At 42.4% G+C, this 23,412-nt stretch overlaps 1 protein-coding gene across 7 annotated transcripts in view; it reads left to right on the top strand.

Annotated features, from left to right (window-relative positions):
- The window catches only part of ACSL4 (acyl-CoA synthetase long chain family member 4), a 71,776-nt gene that overhangs the window by 38,985 nt on the left and 9,379 nt on the right, over positions 1-23,412 (top strand). For 2 of the 7 annotated variants that reach the window (XM_019487806.2, XM_014607238.3), the window contains 14 exons: positions 3,468-3,512; positions 6,308-6,848; positions 7,165-7,342; positions 8,370-8,479; positions 8,564-8,702; positions 9,671-9,821; positions 11,097-11,220; positions 13,136-13,207; positions 15,428-15,567; positions 16,103-16,275; positions 16,449-16,523; positions 17,765-17,956; positions 18,774-18,888; positions 21,271-21,428. In XM_019487806.2, coding sequence (XP_019343351.2) covers positions 6,498-6,848; positions 7,165-7,342; positions 8,370-8,479; positions 8,564-8,702; positions 9,671-9,821; positions 11,097-11,220; positions 13,136-13,207; positions 15,428-15,567; positions 16,103-16,275; positions 16,449-16,523; positions 17,765-17,956; positions 18,774-18,888; positions 21,271-21,428 — 1,978 coding nt within the window. In that variant the 5' untranslated portion in view covers positions 3,468-3,512; positions 6,308-6,497. Of the gene's footprint in view, positions 1-3,467; positions 3,513-6,307; positions 6,849-7,164; positions 7,343-8,369; positions 8,480-8,563; positions 8,703-9,670; positions 9,822-11,096; positions 11,221-13,135; positions 13,208-15,427; positions 15,568-16,102; positions 16,276-16,448; positions 16,524-17,764; positions 17,957-18,773; positions 18,889-21,270; positions 21,429-22,530; positions 22,753-23,412 lie in introns of those variants that run through there. The other 5 variants (XM_014607240.3, XM_014607241.3, XM_019487808.2 and 2 more) reach the window with 3 other exon arrangements.

Consider the following 23,412-nt stretch of genomic DNA (forward strand, 5'->3'; position numbering starts at 1 on the left):
ATGCCACTGGAGTTGATCGTTCCTACTCCTTCCTTGCTGATGGTTCCATTCCAGAGCTTGGAGTCCCTTCCAACACTGGAATTTAAATCACCAAGAAGAAGTCTGTCTCCCTCTAGAATGCCAGAAAGGATTTGGTCAAGGTTGGTGTAGATTTCTCCTTGGATTTGCTGGCAGTATTCAGTTGGGGCACATGCACTGATGAGTGGCATATTGGATCCCTGACAGTTTAAGATGGAGAGTCATGAGGTAGTCGTTTAATTCCAATAGGGAACTCACTGAGTTGGCTTATGAGTTCATTCTGGATTCTGTGAAGCTGGTGTTCTGACATTGATGAAGAAATCCAAATCTCAAATATGCAAATGCAACCTTCCGGCACCTGAGGAAATGGGCGTTTGAAGATTGTGACATGAGATCCGATACCAAGCTCATGGTTTATCAAGCAGTTGTGATCCCCACCTTACTATACAGATCTGAGACTTGAACAATTTACAGGAGATGTCTCAAATCTCTGGAGAAGTACCATCAATGCTGCCTGTAGAGTATCCTTCAAATCCAGTGGGTAGACAATGCAATATTGGCGGCATCTTACAAGTAAACGGTATGATCATCCCCTCAATGCTCATCTGATAACTTTGCTGGGCCAGCCATGTCATCCAGATGTCTGACTCTAGACTCCCAAAGCAAGTTGTATTCTCCCACCTTAGTCAAGGCATACGCTCAAGAGGGAAAGCACTTCAAGGATGTCTTCAAGGCCAACTTGAAAAAATGCAATATTGATATCAACTCATGGGAGGTTATTGCTCAGGACCACACCAAATGGAGGAAGAGTCCTTTTGCAAGGATCTCAATACTTCCATCTCCTGTGGTCGTCATAAGGTTTTGAAAGATGGGAGCAGCAGAAGCAGCATGTCGCAGACTGAACCAAGAACCCAGAGCCACCCACTCTACATGGAAAGATGTCAGATCTGCAGCAGTCTGTCAATCCCTGATGGGTCTGGTGAGCCATCTTTGTACCCACAGATAAGACAGTCATGGAAGACTATCATTCTCATGGAATCACAGAAAATGTGGGTTGGAAGGGACCTCAGGAGGTCATCTGATCCAACCCCTTCCTCAAAGTAGGACCAGCCCCAACTAGATAATTCCAGCTAGGGCTTCGTCAAACCGGGCCTTAACCTCCAAGGATGGAGATATCACAACCTCTCTGGGTAACCTGTTCCAGTGCTTCACTACCCTCCTAGTGAGAGGCTGTTTTTTCTTTTTCCTAATATCCAACTTAAACCTCCCTATCTAGTCTCTTTTTATGACCAGGTTACAAAACACCTGGACACAGGAGGAGGGGTGGATATCGTATACTTAGACTTCAGGAAGGCCTTCGATATGGTATCCCACCCCATACTGGTGAACAAGTTAAGAGGCTGTGACTTGGATGACTACACAGTCCGGTGGGTGGCGAATTGGCTGGAGGGTCGCACCCAGAGAGTCGTGGTGGAGGGGTTGGTCTCGACCTGGAAGGATGTGGGCAGTGGGGTCCTGCAGGGCTCGGTCCTTGGACCGATACTCTTTAATGTCTTCATCAGTGACTTGGACGAGGGAGTGAAATGTACTCTGTCCAAGTTTGCAGATGACTTTCATAGATTTCATAGACATTAGGGCTGGAAGGGACCTCGGAAGATCATCGAGTCCAGCCCCCCGCCCAAAGGGCAGGAAGTCAGCTGGGGTCATAGGATCCCAGCAAGATAACCATCCAGTTTCATCTTGAAGGTGTTCAATGAAGGCGCTTGAACGACCTCCGGTGGCAGGCTGTTCCAGAACTTGGGGGCTCGGACAGTAAAGAAATTCTTCCTTATGTCCAGCCTGAAACGATCTTGTAGTAGTTTGTGACCATTCGTCCTCGTCATCCCTTGGGGCGCTCTGGTGAACAAAGTTCCCCCAGATACTGGTGGTCACCCCTGATAAACTTGTAGGTGGCCATCAGATCACCCCTGAGCCTGCGCTTTTCCAGGTTAAAGAGCCCCAGGGCTCTCAGCCTGTCATCGTAGGGTCTGCTTCCCTGACCTCTGATCATGCGTGTGGCTCTTCTCTGGACTCTCTCAAGCTTCTCCACATCCTTTTTGAATTGTGGAGCCCAAAACTGGACGCAGTACTCCAGCTGCGGCCTCACTAAGGCCGAGTACAGGGGGAGAATGACGTCCCGGGATTTGCTTGAGAAGCATCTATGGATGCAAGCCAGCATTTTGGTCGCTTTACTAGCTTTATGACACAAAGCTATGGGGAGATGTGGACATGCTGGAGGGCAGGGAACAGCTGCAAGCAGACCTGGACAGGTTGGACAAGTGGGCAGAAAACAACAGAATGCAGTCCAACAAGGAGAAATGCAAAGTGCTGCACCTAGGGAGGAAAAATGTCCAGCATACCTACCGCCTAGGGAATGACCTGCTGGGTGGCATGGAAGCGGAAAGGGATCTTGGAGTCCTAGTGGACTCCAAGATGAACATGAGCCGGCAGTGTGACGAAGCCATCAAAAAAGCCGATGGCACTTTTATCATGCATCAGCAGATGCATGACAAATAGGTCCAAGGAGGTGATACTTCCCCTCTATCGGGCGCTGGTCAGACCGCAGTTGGAGTACTGCGTGCAATTTTGGGCGCCACACTTCAAGAAGGATGCGGATAACCTGGAGAGAGTCCAGAGAAGGGCCACTCGCATGGTTAAGGGCCTACAGACCAAACCCTACGAGGAGAGACTAGAGAAACTGGACTTTTCAGCCTCCGCAAGAGAAGGTTGAGAGGCGACCTTGTGGCTGCCTATAAGTTCATCACGGGGGCACAGAAGGGAATTGGTGAGGTTTTATTCACCAAGGCGCCCCGGGGGGGTTACAAGAAACAATGGCCACAAGCTGGCAGAGAGCAGATTTAGATTGGACATTTGGAAGAACTTCTTCACAGTTCGAGTGGCCAAGGTCTGGAACGGGCTCCCAAGGGAGGCGGTGTTCTCCTCTACCCTGGGGGTCTTCAAGAGGAGGTTAGATGAGTATCTAGCTGGGGTCATCTAGACCCAGCACTCTTTCCTGCTTATGCAGGGGGTCGAACTCGATGATCTATTGAGGTCCCTTCCGACCCTAACATCTATGAATCTGACTGCAACTTGAGACCATTGCTCCTTGTTCTGTCATCCCTTGACTGCAAGGGATTGCTGATGAGCATATAATTGACTAAATCTGCTCAAAGAATATCTTAGGCATTTTGTAACTAGGTGGAAATTTATCCAGATGCATTTGAATCATCTGAATGTTCCTCTTACTTAGCCAATAAAAGAGATCGCCCTAAGAAATCCTTGCCTCTCGCAAGCATTAATTAATTCTCGATTATTCAGGTACATAAATGTAAAATTTAAATGTTGAAATCAAACATTTCCACGTTTTTATTTGGTACATAGTCTTATGAATCTCTCTTCCTTTACTGCAGATTGAATCGACATTGAAGAAGATTCAGTCATAACTTCTAGATAGTGTAAGTGTATTTTACTATTCATATGCTAAATCAAAAGTTTCAAATGTCCTTCTCTCATTGGAAAATGTATTACTAACTTCTGCTATATTTTTTTTTTTTTTTTAATTTCAAGTTGTATCGAGAAAACTACCTAAACACCCCATTTAGATTTAATTGCTACAGATATTTATTCTAAGTAAAAACTTCCACAAATCCAGCCTCTGCTTATTTTATGGCAGATAACACTCTGACTAGAGTACTCATTCATAATGGTAAGGCAAGCAACTGCAATGCCTTGTCACAAATTACGAGCCATTCCCTCCTGTATAAGCACATTGGTCAACCCAATTTCATTTTCTGTCAAGATGTGTTGTGTCAAACTCCATTAATCTGGAATATTTGTCAAAGGATATGGTCCTTCCGCCTGTCTTTTTTAACTTCCTGAGTTCCGATTCTGCTGTCTTACTGAGGCTGAGGAATACTTGCTCCAAAGAGATCTTTAGTTTTAATAAGAGTGCCAAGGTATTATTCAACCTGAGTAAAGGCAGCAGAACCATGCCTATCATATCAGTAGTTTGCATTAGTGCACAATAGTCTGTTCTTTGATCCAGTTGCTGTTGCATGCTTTTGTTTCTTGATGGGGGGAGAAGATGACTGAATTCCCTTTAAAATGCTTGTTTTGGCACATTGTAGTGTCTGTTACCATTGCGCACTAGAGCTTTAACTGTAATCTTGGCACTTCTGCTGCTTTTTGTTCTGTGTACAACCTGAGCTACTTTGGCTGGAATGCTGAATTAACTGGAATGAAATTATTAAAATGTTTTAAGACCCAATAATCAGCCTTTTTCCTTCATTTGAAGGGGCTGGAGCTTGGAGTACAAAAAACTAACGTATAGTGGTCTCTCCAAAAGATCTACCGCTTTTTGTAAAGTAATAGAATTCAGACACAACTACTACAGGATTTCTGTGTATGCGTATAGAGTACAAAAGTGGCAGTTAAATTATTAGTGAAAGTGAAGTGAGACGCAACTTATGTTCTATTTGAGCAAATCTTCAGTTTGCTTTTTAATACCATCAATACAATGAAACTTGATTTGAGCACCCTTTCTGACTAATACCTTGTGGATGTTTTTGTGTTACTGAGGTGGCCTGCTAATAAAGGGGAACAGAATTTTAAGGACATTTTGAAGTGTGCTAAGAAGGCAGGCCAAGGTGTTACTGTGTGAAAATCTTGGGTAGAACATTATTGGCTCTTGTATTTAGACAAAACTATACATCGGCGCCCCCCCCCCCCCCCCCCCCCCCCCCAGCCATCTGAATTTGTTGTAATCCATTTCTTAGCATATAGCATGGCATATTTGGGGGATAATTTTAAATAGTCAATCTCTCATGTTTTGTTTAATTAAACGAAACTATGTTAATGAATGCTGCCTGACTGCAAGTGTTCCTGTACTGTTAAGAAAAACACTGTTCTATATTAATACTTAGTGTTGCTACTACCTTTTAGTTTGTGCTGCTGTTGCCCTTAATTTGAATCTCTAGGTACAATCTCCCTTGAGTGATTGGTTGCGTATATAATATTAAAATGCTGGGTTTGTTTGCATGTTGCTTATTTTTTAATGGAGATTTGAGAATTTCCCTGCTCTGTTTATCAGGCACTGTCTTTGCAGGTGGGGAGAAGATGGGTCTTGTTCTAAAGCAGGGGCAGACAAAATGTGGCTCGCCAAGCTATTCTATCCAGCCCGTGAGGCCCTTTAAAAAATTTAGAAAATTAATATTTATCTGTCCCTGACTGCTTGTCATGCAGCTCTTGATGGCTTGTCAAAACTCAGTAAGCGGCCCTCTGCCTGAAATTTCCCACCCCTGCTCTAAGGCAGTCAGCACCACTCCCATGTGTTCATCTCCTGTATGGCATTCATGACCTTCATCTGTACAAGATGCAAGATAAGGCTTGTGGATTTGAACCAGCCTCCCATATATCAAAGCAGACTAGTACTAGGTCATTTGACTCATCCCAGCCATTTTGTTCGTTTAACCTCTGCCAAGGAATTCTCATGTTGAGAGTCCATGCTCAAGTAGTTGTGGGTGTGTTTAACTCTAGAACAGCTATTAGAGGATTTTAATGTTGTATTGGAAGATGAATTGGTTTCTAGTTTATATGAGAACCCTTAAATATGTATTTAATGTTAAAAGCCTGGCACAGGATCCTAACACTTACAGTGAATTACTAAGTCCTGTTTTTAGGTTCAAATGTAGTTGGTGAGGTGAAGCTAGAGGAAATAGGTGTATGGCTATTGCATAGCAACTTGGTTTATAGTGTGTGGATTTTTATTTTTAAGACTTCTTTTTATTAATGTGCTTTATTCTAACCACTAAGTTGATATACATTTATTCTGAAACTCTACTTACAAAAGTGCACCACATCTTTTCTAGCAGTAGCACAAATATTTAAGGGAAAAGTGGCTGACCTTTGACCATAATTACACAACTCTAGGATTGCTCAAGTAGCTTAAATGCAATATTTTGATATAAAGGACAGAGTGCACCTCAAAAGCCCTGAAACATCATTTATACAGAGATACAGGGAAAGCCTTTTGAAGAGTAAATATTTGTGGATGTAATAACCGAGTATGTAAAGACTCCTCCTCTTCAGTCTTTAAGCCATCTCAAACCAGTTACTTCAACCTTCTTTGTCTGCATGCTGAGTTGAAATAGTAAAGAATTGAAACTAATGGATTGATTTGTGGCATTACTAATCTGTTTTAATTTTTTTTTTTTCTCCCCCTGCTCTCTGCTTGGCTGATCTTCACCCACAGGTGTCTACTGTTGGCTTGCAAAGGTTACTAATATTTTAGCTGTTGCCCTAAATCTGATCTACCTTAGCTTCATTCATTGTTGCTTCTTTGACTACACTGCCACTGTTGCTGCTTTCACTGTTGCCTTCTTCAGAGTAGTCCTCAGCACAAAGGATAAGAGACTTTTTTTTTTTTCTTTTAAATATCCACTATGAAACTTAGGCTAGAAGTACGTGGCTTTTTTTTACTCCCTGTGTACTTGTTAATATCTGTATACAGTGCTCTTGTATTTATTCCGTGGTATTTTCTTACCAATGCTAAGAAGAAAAAGGCTATGGCTAAACGCTTAAAAGCCAAACCCACCTCAGACAAGCCTGGAAGTCCCTACCGTTCCGTTACTCATCTCGAGTCGCTAGCAACCATAGACTTTCCTGGAGCAGATACTTTGGACAAGTTATTTGAGCATGCTATAACCAAGTATGGGAAAAAGGACTGCCTTGGGACCAGAGAAATACTGAGTGAGGAGAATGAAATGCAACCGAATGGAAAAGTATTTAAAAAGGTAACACTGAAACTTTGAATTTTTAAAGTTGGGGCAGTAGTAGGGAGAGGCATTCTGTGTCTCATCAACAGCCTGTTGCTGGACTCCTTTTAGTTTCATATAATTTTTACAGGTTGGGTAACACTAGATCTTTAATGGTAGCTTGAAGTGCACACTACAGCATATTTAGTGTCCATTTTATGTTCTTCTCTTCAGGCAGGGTGGGGAAAGAAAATTAATAACTTTTAAAAATGATTAGTTTGGTGTGTTCATGTAGCACCAGATGTGTGGGGTGGGGTGTGTGCATGTCTGCTTTGACTTTTTTCTTTTGTACCAGTTAATTCTAGGAAACTACCAATGGTTAAACTATGAAGAAGTGCACCAAAGAGTGAAGCACTTTGGGAGTGGGCTTGCAGCCCTTGGGCTAAAGCCAAAGAGTACCATTGCCGTATTCTGCGAGACCCGAGCAGAGTGGATGATCGCAGCACAGAGCTGCTTCCAACACGGCTTTCCTCGTGAGTGCTGACCCATTCGCTTGCAGTATGTTCATAGAAATGCTTTTTAGATATTGAGCTCTGAGCTGCTGGCTAAATATTTGTAATGTGCCTAGTGTGTTTCTGTAATAACATTACTTTAAAAAAATTGGGGAACAAATAGTGAAAAGTAGATTTCAACTTGTGCTCATTTTGTTAGGATAAGAAAAGTCGTGTGTCTGTCAAAATTTAGTGTCTGCCAATAATGGGGAACAGGCCAGAATTAAAGTTCAGTGCATGGTGCTCATCACTGTTTCAAAAATGAAGCTAAGTAGGATTGCAGATAATTGCTTTCTTTCAAAAACTCTATCAGAACATAGATTAAAGTAGGGTGATGGGTTTAAGCATGTTGCAAGAATCTCTGAAATCATCTAGCCTTTTCCCCCCTAAACATAACCAGTGACTGAAGCAAATGATGAAACAGTTTATTCATTAAAATGCATGCAGGAAAACAAGTAAAATGGAGCTTCCTATTAACAAATTTAATAAATGAGGCTTAATAAACAGACTTGTGAGGAGCCTTGTGGGCTGTGGCCCTGCACACCTGATCTAGTGTGCAGGGCAGTATTGGGCCCAATCCCAGCCAGTCAGAAGCAGCCCTGTACCATTCATGTGACTCACAGGGCCAAAAGTTTGAACACCACTGTGCTAAAGAACCAAAAAATAAGAGATGCTCAAGATTTGAGAGAGAAATGCTTTGAGGGAGCTGTGTGACACCAGAAAGAATAAACAAAACTTGTAATTAATTTATTCTGAAATGCTGTCACTAAAACTACTTTACTTTTCCTTTTCCTCCTCTAACAGTCCTCAACGCAGTGAGCTCTTGTTCTTGCATAAAAATCGTGGAAAAAATAAAAGCTGCTTTTATTCCATAATGGAAAAATATTGCACATGCAATTAAGTGCTGTTCTTTCCCCCCCACACACTTACTACTGACTAATTATGTAGATGCAAAAGTGCTTGGTTTAGTGTTACCTTGCTTTTAACTTTTTGTTAATTTGTAAAACAGTTGTTACTTTATATGCCACTCTTGGTGAAGAGGCAGTAACCTACGGTCTCAATGAATGTGAAACATCATATCTGATCACTAGCGCAGAACTTCTGGAGAGTAAACTTAAGGTAATTTGGGAACCACTTTTTGTATTCGGTGTAATCTTGCAATATATTGTGCAGTCAGTGCTGAATTTCAGTTCTCTCGAACAGACTGCATTGTCAGAAATCCCACGTCTCAAACACATCATTTATGTGGATAAGAAGACTATCAGTAAATCGGAATACCCTGAAGGCCTGGAGATTCATAGTATGGAAACAGTAGAAGAGCTGGGAGCCAAACCAGAAAACAGTAAGTGAAGCAATTTGGAGGACTAAAACAAGTAGTCTGGTAGGATGATGTACCTTGATCTTGGGATGTTTGGTAGCAGAGAAGAAACATGCATGCTTCTAACGAAAAGGAAAGGATGGCATAAAGATTAAACTTTGCAGTTCTCTTAAACAAGCATGGCATAAAAGAAACATTTCTGGGGGGGTGGGATTCTTACTGCTGCCATGTGCCAAGTGGATTTTACTTGTCTTGATATTCCAGATGCATCGTTTTTAAACCATGACTGGCATTGACTTTTGAGCTCACTCCTAAAATAAGGCACATAAGAGTTAAAGGTCTAGCTTGGTGTCGTCTCTTTAAAATCTTCCTTTCCCCACCCCTTTCCTGCCACTTAAAAGAGGATCAGATGCACCTTGTTTTAGTAACCTTTTTTTCCCTTCTTTTCACTGAATAATTTTGTAGCTACCAAACCCTTCAAATTTATGGGGCAAAGCACTGGATGTGTTCTTCCCACCCCTGATGATTATATTGGGTAGGCATGAGGATTCGTTCTTTAATACCCAGTACTGCTTAGCCAAATCTAACGAACCCTTAACAGGACTAAGAGAAAAACAGAGTTAATGAACTTGCTTATAAATTTGGCTTCTGGTTTTTCCATTAAGAGTTTTTAATAGAGGCAGGCCCACATTGATCCAAAGAAGGCTCTGCAAGTGCTATGGATGGAAAAGCTGACTGTTTTCTAGTCACTCATTTCACTCTAAAGCAGGGGTGGCAGATGTATGGCCTGTGGGCCAGATTGCAGCCAGTCTACCTGGCCCTTTGGCTACCAGTCAGCCTTTCATCCTGGTAAGCGTTTCTTACAGAGGTCAGTTAGGGCAAGCACCATAATTTTTTTTTAATCTGGGGCTCCCATTTGATTTGTTCATTGATCTGAGTATTACTTCTAGCTAAAATTAATGTGAGCACTTTTTTTCTGTTCCCTTTTACAGTAGGCATCCCTATAACCAGACCCATTCCAACAGACCTGGCTTTAGTAATGTATACTAGCGGTTCCACTGGGCTACCTAAAGGAGTGATGATGATGCATAAGAACTTGATAGCTGGAATGACAGGCCAGTGTGAGCGAATACCTGGACTGGGGTAAGTAAGAATCTCCTGTCATGCATATGGATAAATAGTTTTGTTGGAATGCATCTCTCACATGATTCCAAGGTTTCTAGTCACTGTTCTTTTAAAAGAATGTGATTTACCTGCTCCTCTGTTTTTATCTGTTAATATTTTCTGTACATGAAGTTGCCTTTTTCTGAAGTTGCTTTGGATTTATTCTTTTCCTGGTAACAACTTTGTGTCTCTGGCTCCTTGCTGCCTTTGTGCTTTTTCTATCCCTATTTTGGACCTCCTTTAGAAGACAGCAGGGTTCCTTTTAAGTTGTTTCTTTCCTCTTAAGGTCTCCATACTCTCGAGATGCACAGCACAGCAGGTTGCTATATGGAGAGACTTCTGTATCTTTTTCACGTAGGGTTTCTCTTTAGCTTATTAAAGGTTCACAAACCATGTCAGCATGAAGTCTCAGAGTGGAGTGCATAGGTTGGTGTTTCTGAGTAGACTTTTTTCAGCATTGCCTTGGAGTGAGTGCATAGTCCTGGTGGACTAGGCCCACATGGGTTCTTGTATGTATGCTACACCAGCCTGTTTCACTACCTTGTTCACCTCTCAAGCAGGGAGTTAAGATTTCTTCCCTTAAAAATATTTAAAATAAAATTTAGCTACCAAATTTACTTTATTAAGGTTGCAAGTTGAAACAATGTACAACAAAAGAACAGTGGGGGGGGGAAAGAAGTCATTTAAGCTTTGATCATGCTAGGATCAATATAATTAAGGAAAGCCCTCATGAAGGAATATGCAAAATGTTGAAGGCAAACGGGTTTAATACAGTGCCTTGTCTTCAGGTTAATAAAGGACATGTTGTCATACAGTACTTGAAATGACCTAAAGAAGCTTCTTTTTGCTGTTGGGTATAAATATGTCCTGATTATGCTGGTGAAAGAGCTTTTTTGAGCAGTTTGCTAGTTGTCAACTAAGGTATTCTTGGTGAGAAGTTACTTTTAGATCAAAATGAATGACTTCCTAGTGACTGAGCCCTGCCCCCTGCTCCCCCTCACAATCTTCGTTTTAAGATTAGGGGCCATTATAAATGTTGTGGAAGTGTTCCCACTGAAATAAATAGTAAAACTGAAGAAAAATGTGATTGTACATGGGTGACTAGACACCATTAGTGATCTGTCATGTAGGCTTCTGGAAAACTAATATTCCATCTCTGTTCTTGTATATACTCAATATTCTGCTAAACCAAATGAAGTATTTTCTGTTCAGTCTTGCATCCTAGTTTAATTACACAGTACTTTTCTTTGCCAGATCTAAGGACACTTACATTGGGTACTTGCCTCTGGCTCATGTATTAGAATTGACAGCAGAACTTTCCTGTGTTGCATATGGCTGCAGGATTGGATACTCCTCTCCACTCACACTCTCAGACCAGGTAAGGTAAAACTATCAGGTTGGTGGTTAAGCAAAATCTCAGCTCTGTTTCTGTGTCCTTGCTGGTCAGTCATTGATCTACCCTTGAAAAATGTTATCAATATCATAAGCAAAAGAACTAGAGATGTACTGATGCATTGGTCTGATCAGTACCAGTCCGATATAAGGAAAATTGTCTATATCAGCCTGATGGGGCCAGTTCTTTAATTTGGCTGCTTTTTAAATGGCCATGCTGCCTGCAGCCACCCTATGCTGTGCAGATCTGGGGCATGATTGTTGTCCATGTCTCCTCCCCCCCCCCCCCCCCCCCCCCCCCCCCCGGGCAGTGCTTGCCCCTGCCCTTCCTCGCTGCAGGGAGTTGATAAGCTTGCCTACGCCCCTTCCCTCCCCCCTCCCCTTCCACCACACGGGACTGACCAGCTGATGGCAGCTGTTTCAGAAATCAGATCAGTATTGGTCAGCGTGCCCCCTTACATATTGGGTATCCGTATCGGCCCTCAATCTCTATCTGTGCACCCCTAAACAGAACCTTCTCAAAACTTAACTTCCTTCCATCTGCCCTTCTGCTCTCTTAAAATAAGGTCCTGATGAAGCTAAAACAGATTGTATCACAATTTTTATCAACATTTTGAGCTTACATGTTCTTTAAGTGACATTCCATTTTATCTATAAATGGAAAGAAAAAGCATGCTTATGACTTTGTGGTGTCAATCAATAATTCTGTAATTAGAGAAAGAAATTGGAGAAAGTTAACTACCATCCAAAGACCAACTGCATTTGACACGGCCATACCTAGCAATGAATCTATATTTTAAGAGTTTTCGCTATTATTGACATCCCTTTTTTTTTCTCTCTCCAGTCCCATGCTTATCTCTTGAGTTTGGGCACATTGCCCTAAAAACAAAACATTGACCAATTTGTATCCCACTGGGCCATTAGAGGGGGCACTATGTACTGTGAAAGAGTGCCAGCTGGCTCTTTAAAATGTAATAGCAGGTGTGTGGGAACGGAAGAGGCACAAAGGTTTTCATCACTGGCATTTTATTTGCATTGTTTTCTGGTGGTTGTTTGTTTTCATGACTAGCCCCATCTCGGGTTTTGTGCTTTTAACTGTGGGTTTTGGCTCTTTTTTTAGTTTTTTAAGTCTCTTTTTTTTGTTTGCTCTTCTTACTTAAAGGTTAATAAGAATCGAAGAAAGTTGCTCAAGCCGCTTTCCCCTGTTTTCTTCCTCCCCAGTGTAACCATTGCATAAAAATCAATATAAATTAGTATGGACAAGGACTGTGCTGAGATTAACCTAAATTTTCTGCCCAGTAATTGCTTTCTAAATTGTCACCTTGCCCCTTTGCTCAGGTTTGTGTTTTTTACCTTACTTAACAGTTGTTTGAGAAACTGTGGACAGGTAGTTGGGTAGAGATGGGAATGCTACTAATGAAAGCTTTTGGCACCTATTTCACTGAAAGTCTCTGAGGAAGTTATGGAAGTGCTGAAGGACTTAAGCAGCTGAGAGAGAAGTGAATGAAAGTTTGTTACACACATTAGCAGGCAAATGCATAGCACAAACACTGAAGAACCATTAAAGTGACAAATAGGAACATGCCGGAACTGGCTCTAGGAAATCACCTGGAGGTTACACCATACAATAGAAACTGCTAGAAGAAAAATAATAAAAGGAAATATGAGATATGGCTGGGTTTGTTCTAGTAGGCTTTATTTCACAACTGCTTGGCAGGACACTACAGCCAACTGTGATACTCCTTTTCTGTTCCATCCCATTGAGAAAAGAACAGCTTTGGAGTAAATGGTTGTTCTTGGGGAAACTGCCCGTTAAGTAATCTCCTGATTTTATTTGTCTTTCTGATCTTCCTCTAATCAGTGACACTGAAAACATAGTAACATTTTTCTTTTTATTACAGTCAAGTAAAATTAAGAAGGGAAGCAAAGGAGACTGTACTGTACTGAAGCCCACGTTGATGGCTGCAGTGCCTGTAAGTATTAGCAAGAGCACTCCTGTTTTTGTGTGTTGTTCATTCCAGCAGTAACCATACACTTGCTTCATTAGTATTAAATTGTCACTTAGGAGAAGAGTGAAATGCCATGTGTGAAAGTTGCAGTTCTCACTGTTCTAGATGTAATTGGTGTCATCCAGCAGTAGATTGTGCTGAAGCACAAGACCTCCTTCTTTAAATGTTTTTAAAAAAAAAAAATAGCTGGTCTAATAAAAGATATCAGATTCACCCAAAGAACCTTATCCGCCTTCTTTAAATGTTATAATTCATAAAACAAACAAGTAATTGAAATGTTGGTCTGTTAATGCAAGAATGGAGGGAGTATGTTCATAAAGTCTTGTGTGTTCACAAATGTAAAGTATTTTTGAACAGGAAGGTAAGCGACTTAAACCATCAGACTGGAAGGGAGTATCAGGTCAGAGTCTAGGCCCTAGAACTGTAGGTAACCATTTAATAGGTGTTGCCTCCAGATGGGTCCATATGACATCTTCCCTGAACAGCACAAGCTACCCAACAGCCCCCAACACCTAATAAACTTAGGACCTTTAGTACAAAAGAATCTCAAACTGCACAATATCACAGGAAGGCAACAGGAGAAAGGAAAGCTTTGGCTTTGCCATGTGTAGGTGAATAGGCCTAGAAGAAGCAACTCGTATCCCATACTAGTAAAGAAACTCCCAAATGTCATTGCCAGTCTGACCTGAGGGGGGGGGGGAAATATCTTCCTAATAATAACCAATTCTAAAAGATTCTTAACCCTGAGCATATAAACAAGACATCAGCAGGTGCCCAAGAGCTTTCTCAATACCATGCAGAATTGCCAGTACAGCCTACCCAGTGCCTATTTCTAGCTGCAGCTGATATCCCAGGCTTCAGAAGAAGGTAGTAGGGGAGAATGGAATAGTTAGACATGGGGGGAGGGGAGCACAGAGTAGAATTCCTTCCTGGTCCTGAAGCATGGAATATTTAATTTTTAAATGCAATATTAAATGTAATGCAACAAGCCCCAAAAGCATATTGGACTCGGGGAGGAAGGAGACACAGCTGTTGCAACTACCTAGCTTGCCCTTGCTTTTTTTCTGCACACGGGCAATAATAGTCCCTGTAGTCTAGACTAAGGGTGTGTTCAAAAATACTGTAAGGGACTGAACTCGAATAACCTTATCATTCCAACAGCAAACACTGCTCCAACCTTTGACTTCCCCCTCCTCCCTCTTAAGGCCAATTTCTTTAGCTCCAGCCTCTGCCACCAGGTCCTATGCTGTCAGCAAGGTCAAGGACCCCATGTCACTAGATGCTGATGTAAGAATCGCATGCAGCAATCGGGTCTCCTTTTAGCCGCTTCCAAGGATACCAACAGTCTGAACACCCAAAGCCTCCTGTTTTTGCAAACAACATTCTTGCAGCCTCATTCCTGATAAGCTTATGAGCCTGCTCCAAGAAAAACATTGTGAATTCAAACTTCTGTGTTTTCAGTGCATTCTGTCTGCTAACTGCAGTATGTGGCATCACCAGCACTCTCTCTGGCCTACCATATAAACTGTCCCAGTCCACATGGATGTGACTGTTCTCAGTCAGATTTTGTTTTAACTGATTTGTTATTTTAAAGATTATTTCAATGTGCATATAGTACATAAGAGTAAGCAGCATGTAGAGTCCAGAAGTACTAATGCATCTGTATAATAGGTAATGTTATGTAGCTCGTGGGGGGGGTTACTTCTTTATGCTCACGTAGTGGGGAGAATGGTTTAAGATTTAAGAATCGGCTAGTAGAAATCCTGTTATACTGTTAATTAGTGCATGGTGGTTGCAGAGGTACTTTGGTTACTTTTCCTGGACTGACTATGGCATTTGAAGATCACACTACAGTATATTGTAATGTGACTTATTTTTTTTAACTTTAGAATTTGAGAGAGGATGGAGGAGGAAAGGGGAAGTAGAGGACATGATCACACCTTTTCCTAAATGCTATTCTACCCACCTTGGATAGCCCACAGCTACAATGGGCTATATACTGATTAACTAGATGACGCCTTTAAACTGTTAACTGTTATCCAACAAACTGGCAGCAACAGCATAGCTGTGCCTTTTCATGCAGAACAATCAAGTATTATTTCTTGGTTTCTAGCACAATTGATGCATGTGCTTTCTGTCAAAAGTAGTAATTCTTGTCTCTTTATTTTTTTATCTTTTCTATAGGAAATAATGGACCGAATTTATAAGAATGTCATGAGCAAAGTCCAAGAGATGAACTGTTTTCAGAAAACTTTGTTTAAAATAGGCTATGATTATAAACAGGAACAGATCAAGAGGGGCTATGATGCACCTCTGTGTAATCTGTAAGTATGACTATAAGGGTTCATATCTGTGTGGTTTACAAGGGATGTCAAGAGAACTGTAATCAGGCTAAGTTTTATACAAGAAAAATTATCTCATGCCCCAACATGTTTTAATCTAGCAAACAGAATAAAATCTAATGACTAAGTGGAAGACAGCAAAGGTCTGACTTGAAAAGTCAGCTTTTAATAGTAACTAATCATTGGAATAGGCTTTCCAGGTAGCTTTTTTTGTTGTTGTTTTTGGGAGGGGGGTTTAAAACAAAAACAAAACAAAAAACAAAAAAAAAAGAAAAGAGTAGAAGTTTTCTTAAAACCACTTGTCCTGTATTGAGCAAGATGAAAGGAACTGCTAGATAAAATGCCATGGCTTTTTGCAATGTTTGACAGACTACATGCTCATTTATGATCCCTTCTGTGACCCTTGATTTTGTCTAGGTGTGTCAGATGAGTAGGTGAAGAGGGTAGTTATATACTCTTGTATTCATTACAAATTAATGGAGCAAGTGATGCTTAAATGCAACTCTTTTCCCTCTAGACTGTTGTTTAAAAAGGTAAAAGCCCTGCTGGGAGGGAATGTGCGTATGATGCTTTCTGGAGGAGCACCCCTTTCGCCTCAGACACAAAGGTTCATGAACATCTGTTTCTGCTGTCCTGTTGGCCAGGGGTATGGATTAACAGAAACATGTGGAGCTGGAACCATTACTGAAGGTATGTTAACAGGCTTCTGGACACATACATGGAAGTTGCAGATTTCAGCTCTTCAGTTCTTAAAATTCACTGAAAATAGTCATAGCTCTTACATACTATAGAGTAATTTGCCAGGTCTTGAACAGGAAGACAGCTTCTATGCCAAACTGAAAAATCTTTGTTCACTTTTCTAGTTGCTGACTATAGCACTGGCAGAGTTGGAGCTCCTCTCATTTGCTGTGAGATTAAATTGAGAGATTGGCAAGAAGGTGAGAGTGCTATTTTTTTTTCAGTTTCTTTATTTAAAGACTTCAGTAAATATGGCCTCAGTTCTTCAAACTAATAGTAAAACATAAGTATGCGTTTCAAACCCTGAAAAATATAGTAGAATACAAAGTACTATGTTTTTCTAGCATCTGATGTAGTAGGATGTTGCATCTGAAAGCTCATGTCTCTCTGAATCAGTCTGTAAGGCAGGGTGGACAATTTATTTGGACTGGAGGGCCACTTAAGGTGTTTTGGTAAGCTGTTTATAGGCCAGGTCAGTGCTGACTTCTGCCACGTTTCCCCCCAGCCTGCAACAGCTCACCAAAACTCCCCAAGTGGTAGATTACTACACTAGTCCAGGGGTGCAAGATGGAGTGGGCAGCCCAGGACACCGATGGGTAGAGCACGCTCAGCTGGGCAGATGGGATGGAACCGCAGGTAGGCAGGGAGTGGTGTCTGGGAGCAGGACAGACATGTGGGGCTGGGGTGGTGAAAGCATGGGGCTGACACCCAGGGCAGAGCTGTGATCCACATTCTGCACAGGCCCATGCTGTCATCAGCCAGTGATTTACCTCCCCTCGCCCCATCCTGCTCCTAGATGCTGGAGGCCACAGGCATGTGGCCTCATCTTATCTGCCCAGCTGAGTGCACCCTACCTGCAGGGGTCCCAAGCCAGTCTCTTTGAAGACCCTGCCAACTCTGTCCAGTGCCCCCATCAGTGGGTACAGGGCAGATGGGCTGGGGTGTCTGAGCAGCAGAGCTGGGTTTGGCAGAAGTGGCGACACTGGCAGTGGCTACCAGACGAAATCACTGCTGCCACGAAGCTGAGTCCAGCCACCATGCTGCTCCAGCCTTGCTGTGCACCTGGAGGCAGTAAGACCTGCTGCACATGCCATGGTGCAGGATGCTGCCTGTGCCTACACTAAGCAGGACTGAGAAACCTGCCATGGGCCCAATTCTAAAATCCCTTGGCAGGATAGATCTGGGCCATATCTTGCCCACCCCTGCTCTGAGGTGCTGCCCTGCCTTCTGCTATTCTTGTGCTTAGAACTCGCACTTCACTGTAGATCGTACGGCAGCTGGGGGTTCTCTTTTTTGCAATCTCTTGATATATGGACAGCCATTTTTATGTTTTTATATTGTTTTTACTGTAGTTAAGAGACTATTTAAGTACGTTTTCCTTAATTCCCTGCAGAGGAATGCATTTTGTATAATGGACTCAAATTTATTTTGCAACTTACAGGAGGCTACACTTTCAGAGACAAGCCTAATCCTAGAGGAGAGATTATAATAGGTGGACCCAATGTTTCTCTGGGATACTTCAAAAATGATGAGAAGACAACAGAAGATTTCTCTGTGGATGAAAATGGCCAGAGATGGTTTTGTACTGGAGATATTGGAGAATTTCATTCTGATGGTTGCCTGCAGATCATAGGTTGGCCTCAATTTTTGTAAACTTAAATCTTAACTTAACAAGATGCTTAAGACAGTTCAATATAGCTATAAACATGAGCAGTCCTACTGAAGCTGGTAGTGATATTGCGTGCTTAAAGATATACACATAAGTAAGGATCTATTTAAATTTTGCTGGAAGAGCACTGCAATGGCTCCTATAATCTTGCTCTTTTTGGCATGGCCCCCCTCCTCTGCCTGCTCATTTGGCTGAGGGACCCCAGCAGCCTTGCCACTTGGTCCTGATTGGCAAGGATGGAAAAACCATGGTTTTAAATATGCCACAGCTTTTGCCTCCCAGCTGATCCGTAGAAGCAGCAGAGCTGCTGGGGCCCCTCTGACAATCGGTGGCGGGGGGCATGTGGTAAAAACAGCAAGATTAAAGGAGCTGCTGTGCAACGCGCTTCTGGTGTGACTTGGGTAAATCACTACACGTAAGTAACTTGCTGAATCAGTCATTAAAGCACATTCTTAAACATTACCATGATCATGAGAAGGTCTGTAACTGATGCTGTTGTGTAATCTTATCCCTGTCTATATCCAGCCTATGTAGACAGAAAAATGGGGAAAAAAAATCAGCATTAATTCCATAGCTAAGAATTCAAATCTCTGTTCTTGAAAGATGCTTCATAAAGTAAACGTTCTTGAGAATGAAATGCTCATGGATTCTTAAAAAGGATTTTTAACTCTAAGTCTTACATAGTGTTCTGTTAAACTTCAGAAAAATGTGGTACTTAATGCTTTTGCAACTAAACATATAGAAAGGAGTTTTGATTACGTCACTTCTAACTGTTCCCTAGATCGTAAAAAAGACTTGGTGAAGCTGCAAGCAGGAGAATATGTATCTCTGGCCAAAGTAGAAGCAGCACTGAAGAACTGTCCACTTATTGATAATATTTGTGCTTATGCCAAAAGGTGAGTTCTCACTTGTTCCTCTGTTCTTTTCAGAAATTCATTTTAAAGGGGCTCCTTTTGCTTGCCATATACAGTAAAAGTGCTGTTATCTGGCATCTTACAAGCTGGCATGCTCCACTAACTGGCATGCTGGCTTGTAAGATAAAGTGAAACCAGAAGTGCCCACTGTGGCACTTCCGGTTTCTCTGAGCCCCCATTGCTTGGGGCAAAGCAGTCTGCGCTACTGAGCCCCCCACAGCCCGAGGGCATAGCAGGCTGCGTGGGGCTGTGCAGGACCTGCCTCCAGGACCCGTGGGGCCCACAGGTCCCTGCGAAAGGGGTGGCGGCTGGGGCTGCTCAATTAACCGGTATATTTTGTTATCCAGCATCCCCTGTTCCCAAGGGATACTGGATAATGGAGCTTTTACTGTATATATTTAGGACATGCCTGAAATGTCAGTTCACTGGTGCACTAAAGCTCCTTATATAAAGTAAAATGCCTCTTAAGGAACCACCCCTAATATGGCTTCGGAATAATAGCTCCTAACTCCTATTATAAGAAGCAAGGAAGGATCATGGTCAGTCTGCACTATGACCTTGGTGCCCTTGAGAAACTGTAGGAAGTTAGCTAGACTGTGCAGGCTCCTAGCTTAGAATCATAGAATAATAGAAAATTTGGTCTCGAAGGGACCTTGGGAGGTCTAGTTGAACCCCCTGCTCAAACCAATACTATCCCCAACTATCTCATTCCAGCCAGGGCTTTGTCAAGCTGGGCCTTTAAAAACCTCCAAAGATGGAGATTCCACCACTTCCCTAGGTAACCACTGGTTAGTGCTTCACCACTCTCCAAGTGAGAGCGTTTCCTACTATGCAACCTACACCTCCCTTGCTGAAGCTTGAGACCATTGCTCTTGTTCTATCATCATTGTGAACAGTCTAGCTGTATCCTCTCTTTGGGACCACCCTTCAGGTAATTAAAGGTTGCTATCAAATCCTCTCCATTTCTTGCAGACTAAATAAGCCCAGTTTCCCTCAGCCTTTCCTCATGTGCCCCAGCCCCTGAACCATTTTCATTGTTCTCTGCTGGACTCTTTCCAGCTTTGTCCACATCCTTTCTGTAGTGAGGGGCCCAAAACGACACAGTGCTCCAGATGTGGTCTCATCACTTCCAAAAGGAGCAAAATAGTTACCTCCTTCAGTCTGGTGGTAATGTTCCTGCTAATGCAGCCCAGTATGCTGGTTGCTGCCTTGGCAACAAGGGCACACTGCTGACTCGTATCCACCTAGCTGTCTGCTTTAACACCCCCCCACCCCTTACCCCCACCCCCCCAGTCCTTTTCTGCAGAGCTGCTGCTTAGCCAATCAGCCCCAGCCTGTACTGGTGCATGGGATTGTTCTGTCCTAAGTGCAGGACTTTGCACTTGTCCTTATTGAACCTTTAAGGTTTCTTTTGGCCCAATCATCCAATTTGTCTAGGGGTCACTCTGAATCCTTGGAACGTAGTGATTGCAGAGGTGGCTTAAAGCAGGGTGGTCCAATTTCTAAGTGGCTGAGGGCTGCATGCCATGTGGGTCATACCAGTGTAAGCCACAGTTCCCAGAGTCGCATCCCCCATACCACACAAATGGCTTTTACTGCACACAGGCAGTGCCTCCCTACCCCTGTGCCATACCATGTATTGGGAGCCCCCACATCAGTTCTCTTGCTGAACCCTATCATGGGCTCTTCTAGTGCTGTGGGTTGCACGGTCCTGCCCCCTGGAGTGGGAGTAGGAAGGAAAAATTGAGGCAGGTAGTAGGAGACTAGGGTCTCCAGCTGCAGCAGACACTGGAGCAGAAAGAGGAGTTGTAGCCTGGTAGGAGCCCAGGGCTGTGCATTAACTGGTGCAGGCTGCCAGTTGGACCACCTTGGCTTAAAGTGACCGTGTGCGTGTTTCTCCTACCCCAAATTCAGTTGATCCTGTCTCAAATGAAGGAATGAATAGTAAGCCTTTCCCCTTAAATGCAAGTAAAATCCACATTGTACAGGTTTTGCCTTCAGTGAGAATACTAGAGCAATATTCACCTTGCCACTTAGAGCCTGATGGAAGGGAGATACCTGAAGAGATGTTGCTTGTAACTCTTAACTTGCTGAACATAAATGTCCAGATTCTCTACTCCCTTCCTTTAACTTCTTTGAACTTGTTTACAACAACTTCTAACAACTTACAAAAGTTGCAATCTCTTGCAATTCAAATATTGTCAAAGATTGTCACCAAAGGACCAACACAGTTTGGGAGAGAATATTGGCTACAGATATGAAAGCACTGAAGAATGTTTTCTTGGACTCAAGAAGGCATTTTTGTACTTCTTAAATTATTTTCACTTGCCTATTTTTAATTCTTGTTTTCCCATCCTGTCTCAGCGACCAGTCTTACGTGATCAGTTTTGTGGTGCCTAACCAGAAAAAGCTGACAGCATTGGCTGCACAGAAAAGTGTCAGTGGGTCATGGATTGATATCTGTAACAACCCTATCATGGAAGCTGAAATACTGAAAGAAATAAAAGAAGTTGCAAACAAGAGTAAGTAAAGCTAGCTTGTCTGCTGTACTAGCCAATTCCAAATGTAAGTCTGACCATATATAGAGAAGTTTGCCCTACTCAGGGCCTCACAGTTGCTTTCCTTCCTTTCCCAAAAGTTAGAAATGGGGCAGAGACAAAGAATGCACTGACTTTGAGTTCCCTTCAGTTTATTTTTACTAGAAAAATGCATGCTAGTCTCCTAATCGGCACATCGCATGAGAAGGATACTGCTGCTTGCTAAACTGTGAAATTTTAACTAAGATGAAGGCTTCTTGTACAGTACATGTAAGGACTGGAAGTAGCAAACAAAATGTGGGAAATACGTTGTAAGAGCTGTTGATAATGGTGGTATGGCAGGGACCAGGTGTGTGTCAGGGAAAGTCTCTTTCCAATGTCCTTGTCCTTCAAGCTTGACCTGTAGAATTCCATGTCATTTCAAATAATGAAGGTCAAAAACAACTTGAGGTGACCTTTTCAAGGAAAAGATAGACTAGCAAGGGCTTTGCAGCCAAACATTAGAGCGGGCATTATACTTTTTGGGCTTTCATGATGATCCAACTAATAGAGTCGAAAGAAGACACTTCCATTATCGCAGGCGACTTTAATCGGGGTGGAAAAACATCAACAATTTTTAAAAAACGCAAGAAATCAGATTTAAAAAAAAATTTAAATCGGGGTTTTTGATTTAATTATATTTTTGTTAAGATACTTAAAAACAACATACATCTTTTTAATGTAAGATATGTTAAAGCTCAAAGATATCATCATGGAATAGGGATTATAACTCCTAATTATATACTATTTGAAACAATATATTCATGTAACCTCTTTAGAAGTTTTATAAACTGGGCCCCTAATATAGGCCTGTTGTGACCTATCTTATGAGGTTCCCAGAGGCTCCTCTGTAGAGTAGTAAAGATTGGGGCTCAGTCTAGATCCCATTTAAGCATCTCTGTGATACTTAGTTTGTTTTCAAATGGGATTCTCCAGAGATCTTACAGACAAGGTTCTTTGGATAGATGTGATATCTTTTATTAGACCAACTAAATAGTTGGAAAAATTTGTTTTCTGCAAGTTGTCGGGCATAAACGTCTTTCTTCAGGCATAGTGCGAGTTGGTTGTCTCCAGAGAACATCCTTGTTAACGGCAGTATATGGAGATGAGAGAGAACAGACCTGATTACCCACCCATCAGCCCTACTGTCTCTGTGCAAGTTTGTGTACACAGTCAAGCCCTTACATTTCTCTAAAAGTACAAAGTTTCAAGAAGTTAAATGAATAAAGAATATCAAACAATATGAATAAACTTTTTGTAGAAAACAGTAATTAAATCAAGGCTTCCTGACCAGTGATTTTTAAATCCATGATTTAATAAACCTATTTGATTTTTTTTTTTTAAATCAATTCTGTATATACGTATATGTAATGTAATATGGCAAGGAGCGCAGCTAAGCTGACCTGCCTCCATTGCACGGGGCTCCCTGTGTTGCACATGCAGCTCCTGGCACTTGTGTGCCACTGGGGAAGCCCTGTGCAATGCGACCGCCTGCCTTCCACACTCCCCACCGCCGTGAAAGCAGGATTCATAGATTCATAGATGTTAGGGTCGGAAGGGACCTCAATAGATCATCGAGTCCAACCCCCTGCATAAGCAGGAAAGAGTGCTGGGTCTAGATGACCCCAGCTAGATATTTGTCTAACCTCCTCTTAAAGACCCCCAGGGTAGGGGAGAGCACCACCTCCCTTGGGAGCCTGTTCCAGACCTTGGCCACTCGAACTGTGAAGTTCTTCCTAATGTCCAGTCTAAATCTGCTCTCTGCTAGCTTGTGGCCATTGTTTCTTGTAACCCCCGGGGGCGCCTTGGTGAATAAATCCTCACCAATTCCCTTCTGTGCCCCCGTGATGAACTTATAGGCAGCCACAAGGTCGCCTCTCAACCTTCTCTTGCGGAGGCTGAAAAGGTCCAGGTTCTCTAGTCTCTCCTT

The sequence above is a fragment of the Alligator mississippiensis genome, chromosome 8 (genome assembly GCF_030867095.1).
Source record: "Alligator mississippiensis isolate rAllMis1 chromosome 8, rAllMis1, whole genome shotgun sequence".
NCBI lineage: Eukaryota > Metazoa > Chordata > Crocodylia > Alligatoridae > Alligator > Alligator mississippiensis.